This window comes from Ascidiella aspersa, chromosome 6 (assembly GCF_963924565.1).
Source record: "Ascidiella aspersa chromosome 6, kaAscAspe10.2, whole genome shotgun sequence".
Classification (NCBI taxonomy): Eukaryota; Metazoa; Chordata; class Ascidiacea; order Phlebobranchia; family Ascidiidae; genus Ascidiella; species Ascidiella aspersa.
The window spans coordinates 20031099-20043473 of NC_139452.1; the positions used below are offsets into that span (position 1 = coordinate 20031099).

The window sequence follows — 12375 nt, forward strand, 5'->3', positions numbered from 1 at the left end:
TTGCGAACTTGTATAGGTTACATTTGCGTTTTGTTTTACGTCTTTTTAATGTACCGGTAAACATAACATAAAAAGTACGACCCTATATAAATTACTATTTTTGCTACTTTAAGGTAATTGAACGATGAAATATATAGCGCTTCGGAAAAGTATTGTTTTACAGGATTTCACTGTGACTAAAGGTTACGCCCTGGACCTTTCCATCGTGCAATTCTAGCCAAATGTATCTAGTTGAAAAACATTCTACGCCTATATATGCAGTATTCTGTTTTGTTAACTATGACTCATTTTTTTCGCGTTTTGCGCGCGCCATTTTGCCAGCAGTCTCTTTATCACATTACTTTTTGACGATGCTTTTTGTCGTCATGTTTAAACATTTCATGCCCGGCCTTACGAAAAACGTTGATCGCTCCTATCGCGCATGCCGCATATATAGCCTACTTTATGTGGCCCGCCAAGTATATCAAATAAATATTGTGGCCCGCGATGCTGTCAACGTTGGACCACCCTGTGATAGGCTATGCCTATTACATTACAGATAGACGGAAAATAGGTGAATTCCCTAAATTGAAAATTCGGGAACTCCCTTTTTCTGCATACCCTCCTCTTACACATACATTATAATGTGAAGCATAGGACACCGTGAAGGCCGATTTCACAGTATCACAGGATTAATATAATCACTACACCGATAGTTAAATATTATAGTAGAGTTTGCGTCGCCCAAGAATTTAACATCTTTCTATTAACAACCGCGTGTTCCAAATAATTTTGTGTGCCAAGTTCTGTAAAGTGGCCGCTATCTAGGTTATTCTCCAGCAAAATATTAAATAGACTTGGGCACAACTATAGTCGGTAATCTAACAGACAAATCTAACCTTCAAGTCATGCTGGCTTTAGGACTAAGCCTTTTGAATAGTGACATAAAAGATTGTTTGAAATAACTTGCGTTTCAAGACCATGAGGCGCAGAGGTGTGGGCGCAAGTGCCATTACGAAAAAGAAGTTGGAGAGTGCACGATATAAGGAAAGAGGAACTGAATTAGCTGCACAACAGCTTGACCAACTGAGTAAACAGTTGGATAAGTTTCATTTTAACTTGGAGGAATTTGCTGCTAAACATAAAAATGTATGTTACAATTTTATTAAATAATTCTATTTGTTCTACCAAGATATATAATGATTTTCTTATCTATATGCTAAATGCATATATGTATGAAAGTCAGTGTATCGTTTAATTTTTACCATGTACACAGGTGCACAAAATTTTGTAATTAAGCTAAAACAGTGCCTAATTTTTCCAATGTAAAAGTTCCCTAAGGAAAAGGGACATGATCGGCCATTTTGACACCTATTTTAAACCTTGGTGAAGTAAACATTGGGTACTGGAAGTATTATATTTAAATATCCTTGCCAAACAGTGATGTATGAACTACAGCAGAAACCAATAACTTTCAATATTGCTTCTGCCTGCACACTTTTGTTGAACAAAGTGCGCAGGTGACAAAAATTTGCACTTGTGCAAAAATGAGTTTGGCCGGAATACTGATGACTAGGGTGAATATTTTTTTCCTAAAATATACCAAATTTTGACCTATAAAATTGTAGTTTTGAATCTTTTTTGGACCTATTGAAATACATTGATTTAAACAGTTGACACATTGTTGTATGAGGTATTGCATTAGTGTTTTGACCTTCTCTTTTATTCTTTTTGATGTTTTACTGAAAACCTGCAAAACACAAATTTGGTTTATGCAAAACTCTTAATTCTTAGTTGATATTTTTGGCATATTAAAAGAAAAACAACTATAAAAATGAATAAGGAAAAACAAGACGTTGGTTATTTTGTTGAGCAACAGTTTGGTTGAAATACAAAGTAAAAATATTGCCAAAAAATAAACAAATATTTCAAAAAATTAACAAAGACAGATTTAAACTAACATGATAATCAGGCCGACATGATTAATTACACCGACTCATGATACCAGATATAAGATAATACAGCTAAAGTGTTGTTGGATGTAATAAACTGAATGACAATTTAAAAAGCTCACTACAGTTTTTGTTAATTTGGTGATGTTTTTTTTGGTGAAATTTGTAACCACCAATATATATAAATGTCTATATATATATATATATATATGTATTGTTAATATTCATCATTTCCCTTTGCATTCTATTTTCACCTATTTTCTGCCATTCCTTTTAAAAAAAAGTAAATATATATGTGTGTTTTTGATATGCAGGATATAAAAAAAGATTCACAGTTCCGTCATCAGTTCCAGCAGATGTGTGCTTCAATTGGGGTAAAACAACATTGTTTGCAAAATCTTATTATTTAGTTTTCCTTTCATGTTTTTTAAAAGGTTTATAAAAAAGTGTTGTATTAGTGTTAATTTGTGTATACCAGGGGCAACTAGGGTAACTGGTTAGCTAGTATGCAAGTTTTTTTTATTTATTTGCATCTAGGCTAGTGGTTCTTAAACTTTTTAGTAAGTTGGACCCTTTTGATGATTTGGCTGAAAGCTGTTGATACCCTAAAAAAACACTTGAAATGCAGGGGTTGATCTAGCATTTTGTTTAAGTGGGTTCATAAAAATTTCCAAAAACATCTCAAAGTTACAGCAAAACATGTCATTAAGCAAGAACTTAAAGGAGAGCTAGCTCTCATTGTGGGTAGAACTTGTGCTTAATATGTAACCGAATTTTAATATGTAACTGAAGCACAAAAAGTTCTTTTTTTGATATATTCAACAAAACTTTGAATTTACAGTGAGGTATTAGCATTAAACACACAACACAGATTCACAAATTGCTAGATTTAATTTAGTTTATTACAAACCACAGCAAATCACAAGTTTATTACAAATCACAAAAAGTTCTAAGGCCATTTGAGAATATTTAGTGGAGATACAGAAAATCCAGTATTGTAAAAAAATATTTTAAAGTAACTCATAATCCAATTTTAAGTCATTTGCCTAAGTCAACACGTTCTTTCATGCCATATAATTTTGTTTTTGACTCCTACAGATGTAGGGCTGCATAGAAACCACATAAAAAGTTCACAAAAAATTACACAATGACTTTTTTTGTTCTAATGCAATAGCATTTACAAAAACATAGATTAGCACAAACTGCCCTTTAACGTTTATCTTGATTTATATAGGGTTGCAATACTCTTTATACTATTAAGGTTTGTATTTTTAGTAGACAGAAAACAAATCATGATATACACAGTGACATTGAGCTAAAATATGTCTACTAAATGGCTGTTGGCCCCTATTGAAGAACCAATCATCTATATTAAGATCACTTAGGTTTAGAATTACAAAATGGTAAAGATTTTTATTGACCATAAAAATTAAAATTGTGGTATTTTGCTAGTGGGCTGGTAGTATTGGCAAACTCATGGGCCTTTTGTTGCCCTTGGTGGCAACTAAATCCACATATTGGACTTTAATATTTTATTTGTCTGTATCTCATCTTAAAATATTTCACAATTGTGACATACGAAATAGCTGAATAATCTATAGATGCTGATTTACAGACATAGGTTGCAAAATTTTTACTTTGCTAAGTTTTGCCTTTTAAGCGCCACTTTCACTATCTGTGCAATGTTTGTATTAATTTAAAACAGTACCTTGTAATGCATATCTTTCTGATTAAAAAGTAATAGTGAAAGCGCGTGGGCCTTTTGGCTATAAAACATATTATTTAAAGAAGTGGTGTAAGTTTCTATAAACTGTGCAGGATAAGCGCATGCAAAAAGTACTGATTAATGTGTGATTAGAATCATCTCTTGAAAATAAAATGCTGTTTATTCATCAAGTGACATTTTTATTATTTCACAATTGGTTTTATTCATTAATTTGTATCATTAGTTTATTTCCATATGTTTTGTTTGTTTGTATCTATATATGTAATTGATACTAATAATGTTTATATCATATAAAGATATTTATGGACCTGTCTTGTTTCTAGAGTAAGCCGCCAAATCTTAAAATGGTAAAATATGTATATATAGGCCACATATAGCGTTAATGTAACCAATGTGCAATACCGTTAAAGGAGATATGTTGAGTTAGGATAACATTACAACTGCTTAAAGGGAAATTTTAAGAAAACACACTCCCAATATATTATCATTCATGCAATACACAAGGAAATCTGTACTTGAAAAAATCAAAGTAGTATTAAAATGAATGTGTTATCACTAATACAATAGTCATATTAAAATATTGGAGGCCATATGTTTTTGCAGGCTTGCTTAAGGGGATTGATCAAATTCAGTCTCATAGCTTAGGCCAGCGGACGGGAACCGATGGCTATTTTAATGAGGAAATTTTGCCCGCAGGCAAATCTAAGCTATCATTCTAGCATGATGTGAATAAAAATGCACGCAGCCATGACCCCTTTCCAATTTGTACTTTTCATTGTTTAAAACAAGTCGAGTAGCAAATTGTTCAGCGCTTCGCACAAATCCTGTTTGTCTATTGGTGGCTGCTAGTCCGTTTGACAGAATATTTTATTGTTTCAAAGGTCATGTTAGTATCATGGCATTCTGTAATTAAAGTTTTGTAAACTTAGACTAAATGCACTTTTTAGCGCTTAGTATACCCTGTCTTTTTAAGTATTAAGAACACAGCCCTACTCAAATCACCATTTTGTTTGAACATAAACTAGATGTTGAAACATGTTGTATGACTCTCATAAAAATACAACCAAAAGTATTCCGCTTTTATGGCTCTCTTAGGTAAAAGGTTTTCGACCCCTGGCCTAGGCCTTTTTCCTTATTACAAGTTTAGCTGCCTAGGGTTAGCCGGAAAGCAAGTCAAGAACCAACTAAACTTCTGTTGCAGCCTGTTTACAATACAACTTTTTTTTTTAATTACATCCACGGTATCATAATAAGCTACAAAAACATTCAAATATATATATGTAGAAATGTGTTGTAAGTCTGGTTACTTTTGGATTTATCCAAAAATATATACTTTTATTCTTTTTACCTGACCAACAAGTGTATGTTGATTCATTTTTTTCACAAAATACCACTGATATACTGAACTTTACAACACGGTAGAATTCTTTTCATCCAAATTATTTTGAAAAAAAAATTTGAAGTTCTTTTACTATAGATCCATTTGCGGCTTAACTCTTTTGAGCTGTGTCTCACCCCATTTACAACAATAGGCCAACATGCTATGTATTGAAAAACTTTTGTGGCACACCTGCAGATATACCTAAAACCTAATGAGAGGAACTTTTTTATGTTTTTATTCTATGTGCATCTTGTTTTTGCTGCACTTCAAATTCCACCACTTTCTGCGTTTAGGTTGATCCTCTTGCATCAGGAAAAGGATTCTGGTCAGAAATGCTTGGCGTTGGTGACTTTTACTATGAGCTTGCAGTTCAAGCAGTAGAGATATGTATTGCTACAAGAGAACAGAATGGTGGAATCATGACTTTGGTAGAAGTGCACAAAAGGTATCCTTTAGAGTAAAATTCTTTAATATAAAAAAGTAAAAATTGAACCAAAACTAGCAAGTTATCATTATATTCATGTAAATTGTACACAAGACAATATGTTCACCAGCTCAAGTAGTAACACTTGTTTATGCTTGCTTTCTAAAATCAACACACAGGTTAATGAAGTCTCGTGGAAAATATGGCCAGGATATATCACTGGAAGATGTTCGAATTGCTATAAAAAAGCTGAAAATATTAGGCACCGGTTTTGCGCTGCTTGGTTCATCCAACAAACAATTTGTGCAATCTGTCCCTGGAGAGTTGAACATGGACCATACTGCAGTACTTGATCTTGCTCAGCAGGTAAACACCTATAAACAAATTTGCAAAGCATTGCGAGGCGCTGCTTTGTCTGTTTGATAAAAGAGCAGAACAAGGTAAAATGCTGTATTAAACCATAGGCTCTTAACTTGTGCAGAGCAGCTTAGGTGCCCTGGATTTTTCGCAGGGGGCCAAACTCTCTGGAATTCAAGTTTGTGCACAATTCGTGTGCAAATTTTACTGGTGAAAAACTACAATACTGTCGCACAATAAAGCCACCAGTTGCACAACTTATAAATAACAATGTGCGAATGTGCGAAACTTTCTTAAATTTTAGCGTAGGGAAGTACCGGCTGCGAAAGTGTTCGTTCGCACATACAAATATATAAACCTAAGCGCTGGAATCACAAAATTATCAGAGGTCAAGCTTGGGGCAAAATAATTTGTGTTCGGAGAGAAAGTTCCTATTGTAAAATATGCACCAAGGTGTCAACTGAGCCTGAAACAAACAAAACTGTCAACCTGTTACTTTGGAACGCTGTGAAACATGCTTCTTTGTGTGACGTAACAATTTCTTAGTCTTAAAATACCCTGTTACGTTCCGTCGCTTTGGTGTTTTTTTAACTTTTAATACCCTGTAAACCTATAAAACGTGGCGTTGCACGTTGCACGTGAAAAACAAAGTAAGCAAGAATATATACCCGTAATTTTTAAAAACAATTATATCAAAAAAGTGTTTGACAAGAGAATGACAGAAACAAGATAAAAATCGTGAAATATTTCAGCGATTCGCTTTCTCCAAAATAATATAGAGAAATGTTTATCCTTCACAACCAGTAAAATTCATTTTAACACACCACACCACTGCTTTTAGCTTGTTAACGCCGTTTTAACAAAATAGTGAGCTGAAAAGTTGTAACTTCGCGAACAGACGATCCATTTTAGCCACAGCAACAACACCAAACATTGCTTTTGTGACAAAACTGTGAGTCTAAATTCGTAACTTCGCAAAGTTTAAACGTTGTCAAACGGATAAGCAAGCCTTTTTTTCAAAAAATAGCTAAAGGCATGCATACTTTTATTTGAAAGAGTTTTACACTGTTTAGGCCTTAGGCTTAGGGGGTCTATAATAATAGGGGCGGACTTTTTGCCAGAAATAATATCCTTTTAAAAGTGCACCTTTGCATTAGCAATGTTTCTGGCATACGAAATTTAAGAAAAAATAATTTTATCATTTGTCATAAGATAAAATAACTTGTATAGTCGAATAGATAGCTTTCAATTTGCCCTAAAAAATTGAAAAACTTTCGCTAAAAGTTAAATGGGCACATAAAAGATCTTGGCAGCCAACAGGTTAAGAAGCGTTGTTTTAAAGCACTTAAATTTTACATCGCATATTCCGTGGTTTTCGTCTCAAGTAACGTTCCTCTCGCAATACGCAGTGATTAAAGCAGGGGTTCTTAAAACTTTTTTTACCGCGGACCCTTAAACTTTTTTTGACGTCGTGTGGACCACGATAGGCAAAGATTTTCAAAAAATGACGTCACAATACAATTAAACTTCATAAATGTGTAGATTTCGGTCTAAAAATGTGAAAGTGAAATGGAGTCTAAATACAGTCAGTGCAAAACCATGTTGTTTTTATTTAAACTGCTTTCTTTTAAAAAATCATTACTCTTTAAATATACACTAGTATTTCAATTAGGCCTTCATGAAACTCCTGGATTAAAGAAAAACTAAATATCACGTTCAATAATGACAATACAGGGTTGTTCCTAAGAAAAAAATTACACTCGCCAGCCTGGCGAGCGGCTATCAATCAGCACTCGCCCAGCCGAAATAACACTCGCCAAATTTGTTGGTACGCCGTCTGCAAATTTCCGTCCTAGCGCGGCCATTTCTTGGGTTATCGTTGACCTGTCTTATGGTTTCTTTACGTAAACATTAGTTTTTATAAAAGTCCGGTCGCTTATTTCCATGCATGGATGAACAAATTAATAACCCATAAAGCAGTTTACGCTTAAAACAATGTTTTTTAGCCGAAATACTTTTACAGAATTTAGTGAAAAAAATAACACTGACAATTTAGTAGCCACGGCCTGTCTGTTTTCCTTTTTTTTAAATGCTCGCGTTTTTTTTTCGTGTTTTGGTTTTTCTGTGCTTGAGGAACGTTACACCGCAGGTTGCTTCGCGCTAGAAACAAAACGTAAAACTTTGCCTAACACAATAGTTACTGGTCGAACAGCAAATAATCACAAAATAATTGTAAATTTACAACTAAACCATTCTTTTCGCACAGAAGCATATGCACCAAAGGTTCTGTGCTGCGCTATGAACTTTAGATATCGCAACAACATACTTACGTAGACTAATTGTTAATTCTTATCTGTAGTTTTCAAAATACCGTAGTGTTCAGTGGGCCGTTTCGGTCTCTTAAAACGAACGTCTTAAAAAACACTGCTTACAAATAATATAAGACATTTGCATTCGAACTTATTGTTACCAAAAACTGCAACAATTGCTTATAATTTTCTCATGCAAACAATTCAATAAATACAGAAAAGTAAAATTTTATCGCTGGGTGCATCGCAAGTTTAGTAAACTTTTTCCAAAGGCGTCAACGACCGGGTTAAACATTTAAAAAATAACAACGTTTAAGTTAAACAATAAATTCCATAACTATTTACCACCGCAGCAATGACGTCTTTGATTGTTTGCAGGTAAACGATTTTTTTAAAACGGGACAAAGAGTTTTTATTGCGAGCTTCAAACGTGTCTTCGATTAACCTGATTATTTGTGTAGTGTTGAATGTATTTGCGCCTTGGTGTTTAAGGAAATAACTGGCGCTAAGTAACATATCGCTTAGTAGTGCTGCTTAACACAAGTTAAAAATTTCCCGCCGAAGCCACTCGCCAGTCGGGCGAGTGGGTGTCAATCAGCACTCGCTTGGAGCGATTTGCACTCGCATTGGCGAGCGGGCGAGTGCTTAAGCCCAACCCTGCAATACTGACTGAATAGCAAACGTAACGTAGGTCCAAATGTACAATGTGCGTTTAGCAAAAAGCCAAACTACTTAAAAATATTCAGTAACACAACATTTTTTTTCAAACATGCGTTTTAGTTTTAACAAACAGCGCCGCAAATAATTACGATAATTTTGTTAAGAGTTTTACGCCGTTACACGAAGAGATTTATTATTTGTTTAAGAATTTAGTTCGAATTTTTGCGGTCACGCAGATATTGCGATAATATATACCAGGCTAGTCGATTAAATGCGCTTGTCTTGATATTTTCCTCATGTGGTCCAATCTTAGCAGCCTTTGTGCTCATTGGCCCTCCTGGCAACACACAACTCCACCACTATCGGACTACTGTGTCCCAAATTTTTAAAGAAATTCCTCATTTCTGTCTGATGTTAAAAATGCAGAGCTTAAAACGTGCAAAACAGTCACAATTAGACCACTTTTAAGAGAATCTGCTTCGATGCCGTTGTTACACCGAAACCGGATATTACGGCAGACAGAGAACAGTCAGGAACACTACCTGCGCCTAACCCAACGTTTTTAGCGAGAAAAAGGAAGAAGGCCTGATTTGGGGTTGTCTATTGTGGACTGTCCTTTTTTATTCTCCTGTTTTGTTGCAAAATTCTTTCTGCGAACGGAATAAACTATTCTGTTCGCTGATGTGGAGAATACACACTTGCTGATCAGCCAACCTGAACGATTAGAGCAGGCGTTCTTAAACTTGAGTCTATGGACCCCTTGTGGGTACGTCAACTAGTTTTAGGGGGTCCATGAGGCCTAAGTGAAATATTAGTGTATATTTAAAAAGTAATCAAGTTTTCAAAAAAAAAAAAACAGTTTAATTAAAAATAAAACGGTTTTTCACTGACTGAATTTAGACTCCCATTTCTCTTTCACATTTTTTGGACTAAAATCAACAGATTTGTGAAGTCATATTTGTACTGTGGCGTCATTTTATGACGTCCTTATATAAAATTTTCTTGTGTAAGTTGGTGCACGCGAAGCCAAAAAATTAAGAGTCCGCGGTAAAAAAAGTTTAAGAACCCCTAGATTGGAGAAAGGCGCAAAGCAAAAATATCTTGCGTCTACAGTTGACTCAGCTGCAAACAAGAGACGAAAGACAGCTATTCCTAACCAGGGTACAAGGGACGCAAAAATTAAAAAAAAACTTCGCGTGCCGCAAACTAAAATTAATATAAGCATTGTAATCTGTATATAAAATTTCTCGAACTCTTGTACTACTTCTGCTATGCAACTTAAACCCAGTCTGATCGCGCGATGTTCGAAAAAAATGCTTTTGTTTGCTTTAAATTGGCAAAACTTGCAAAAAAAACGATACGTCGTAACGCATGAGGCAACTAAAAGAGATTCACATATTGCTCGAATTCGCATTCTAAGTGAACAGAAATTGCACTTTGAAGAGTTTATTAGTACGCAGTGCAATATGCCATAATATGCATAACGCTTCTGAGCTGACTAGACTTTTTTCTAATTAGAATAAACATGAAGGTCATCTGGTTGCCCCCCAGATCCGCCCCTGTGTTTTGACGAACTTAATGTGTTTTCTACCCAAACAACAGACCACTTATCCACTCCATGCGAGTATTTATTAAATTAGCATACTAAATTTAAATTGCGTGCGTAAGCTGAAAAATGTGCCTACCCTTGAAGTAGCGTATCACCAAGTTAATATACCCGCACGGCCCATTCACTGATTATTCGCTTGACTAATGTATGTGCGTTGTTCTTTTTGCCAACCACAACAGCAATTATGTGTGATTGCAGTTACACAAGGAAGCCTATTAAAAATAAGAGTAATAAACCAAAATATGTTTAGAAAATATAAAAAAAATGTGTTATTGCATCGTAGATTGTATTGTCATGTTTGTATTAACAGGTCGTATGTTGTGCAAATCTGCATTAGATAATTTTTTATTATTTTATCCATGCATAATGCCAAGATACTATCATAAAAGTCATGAGCACATCATTTGTGGCAGTAAATTAAAACTAAATAAGGTACACAACACGTTTCCGTGTTATTCTCTATAAACCTAAACCATTTGCTCGGATGGTTCTTTTTGTGTTCTTCGTCCAAGCAAGGCTGGGCTCACTATTCTATTTCATTTACAGAATGATGGAAAAGTTTCACACTTGCTTATTAAATCCTCGTTGTCATGGTCACCGGAACGCACCCAACAAGTTTTAGAACACCTCGTCAGAGAAGGTATGGCATGGATTGACGATCAGGATATTGATAAGAAACGGTTATACTGGTTTCCAGCACTTTTTAATTTGGATCGCAAACTTAAAATGTGAAGACACGACATACAGTCCGGGCGGCCGGAGGAGTTATTTTACGGGTTTTAAACCCCAACATTTTCCATATGTTAGGATACTTACTTTTACTTTTCTAGAAAAAAATATTTTATTGCCGTTATGTTTCGTAATTTTTAACCCCTTTGTTGTCGAAACGCTGTTGGATATTTGCGACTCGCGTATACCATTTTGCCCTCTTATCAACTTCAAACTAATGAATATTAATAAATGGAAATGTGTGTGTCTCTGCATGTCCTTCCGTTCGCCTATATTTTTCCGCTCAAACAATTTATTCTTTGGGTTGGTGAAGCACGCGAAGCAAAAGACCGGGAACAACACTCGTTATGCCCATTGCGGTTGCATTCCCCTTGGCTTAGGAACCCAGGAACCGATAAAAATATGAATTTATACATTTAGAATAATAAAATTGCTGCCCAATAGTAAATTTTCAGCATTTCAGCCGTGCTTAACGACCTCGCCGATCTTCTTTAACAAAAATAGCACATTAGGCTACATAAGTTGTGACTTTTGTTATCGAAAGATTGACAGTGTTTTCGCCCAAAGTATGGGGTATCGCAATGAAATAAACTATTAAGTTTTATACAACTGTACTTCTAAACCAAAATAAAATTATAGGTGTAGGGACTGGTTATACGAAATTTAAATAAAATACGAATTTTGACACAAAAAGTCCAATGACTTTATACCACTTACGTGTTTTCCATGTTGCAAGTGGATTAAACAATAATGTATACCTTAGTTTTGAGTATTTCGTATTCGTGTGCAATGGTGTCTTACGTTCATTCAATTACATTTTTGTTTTGTTGAATGTTTGAATTTAATGAGGAGTTTAGTTTAATCCTGGCTCGCTCACTTGGTGAATGAAAGTAAGGTTTAAAACCATTAGACAGTTGAATTAAGTTAATTGGAGCAACTTGTATTAATTAAAATTGACATTATGTTGAAAAAAAAGGTGAAACATTTTGTACGAAACAAAATGCTTAAGAATCTTAAATGCTCCAAATCATTTTGTTCCTACATAAAAGGCCCAAAAGCGTAGAATTACTTAGGTTGTAAAATTCAACTATATAAAACTTTATGTTAAAAACATCCTTTGAAGTGCTGCTTCTTATCGAATCACATAAAAAATGTCGTCGCAATAATCTTGTTATTATTACATACCGACAGAGGTGAATGTCAACTATACGCAGAATTTTATGGCTTGTGAATGACAGTTTGTATAAGT

The 12375-nt window shown here is 34.7% G+C and overlaps 1 protein-coding gene across 1 annotated transcript; it reads left to right on the forward strand.

Annotated features, from left to right (window-relative positions):
* Window positions 1–904: 904 nt before the first annotated feature.
* LOC146140653 (vacuolar-sorting protein SNF8-like) lies at window positions 905–11958 on the forward strand. Its single transcript, XM_083391451.1, has 5 exons — window positions 905–1128; window positions 2246–2305; window positions 5332–5483; window positions 5642–5828; window positions 10944–11958. The coding sequence occupies exons 1-5, from the start codon at window positions 961–963 to the stop codon at window positions 11127–11129; spliced, it is 753 nt and encodes a 250-aa protein (XP_083247577.1). The 5' UTR covers window positions 905–960; the 3' UTR covers window positions 11130–11958.
* Window positions 11959–12375: the final 417 nt, after the last annotated feature.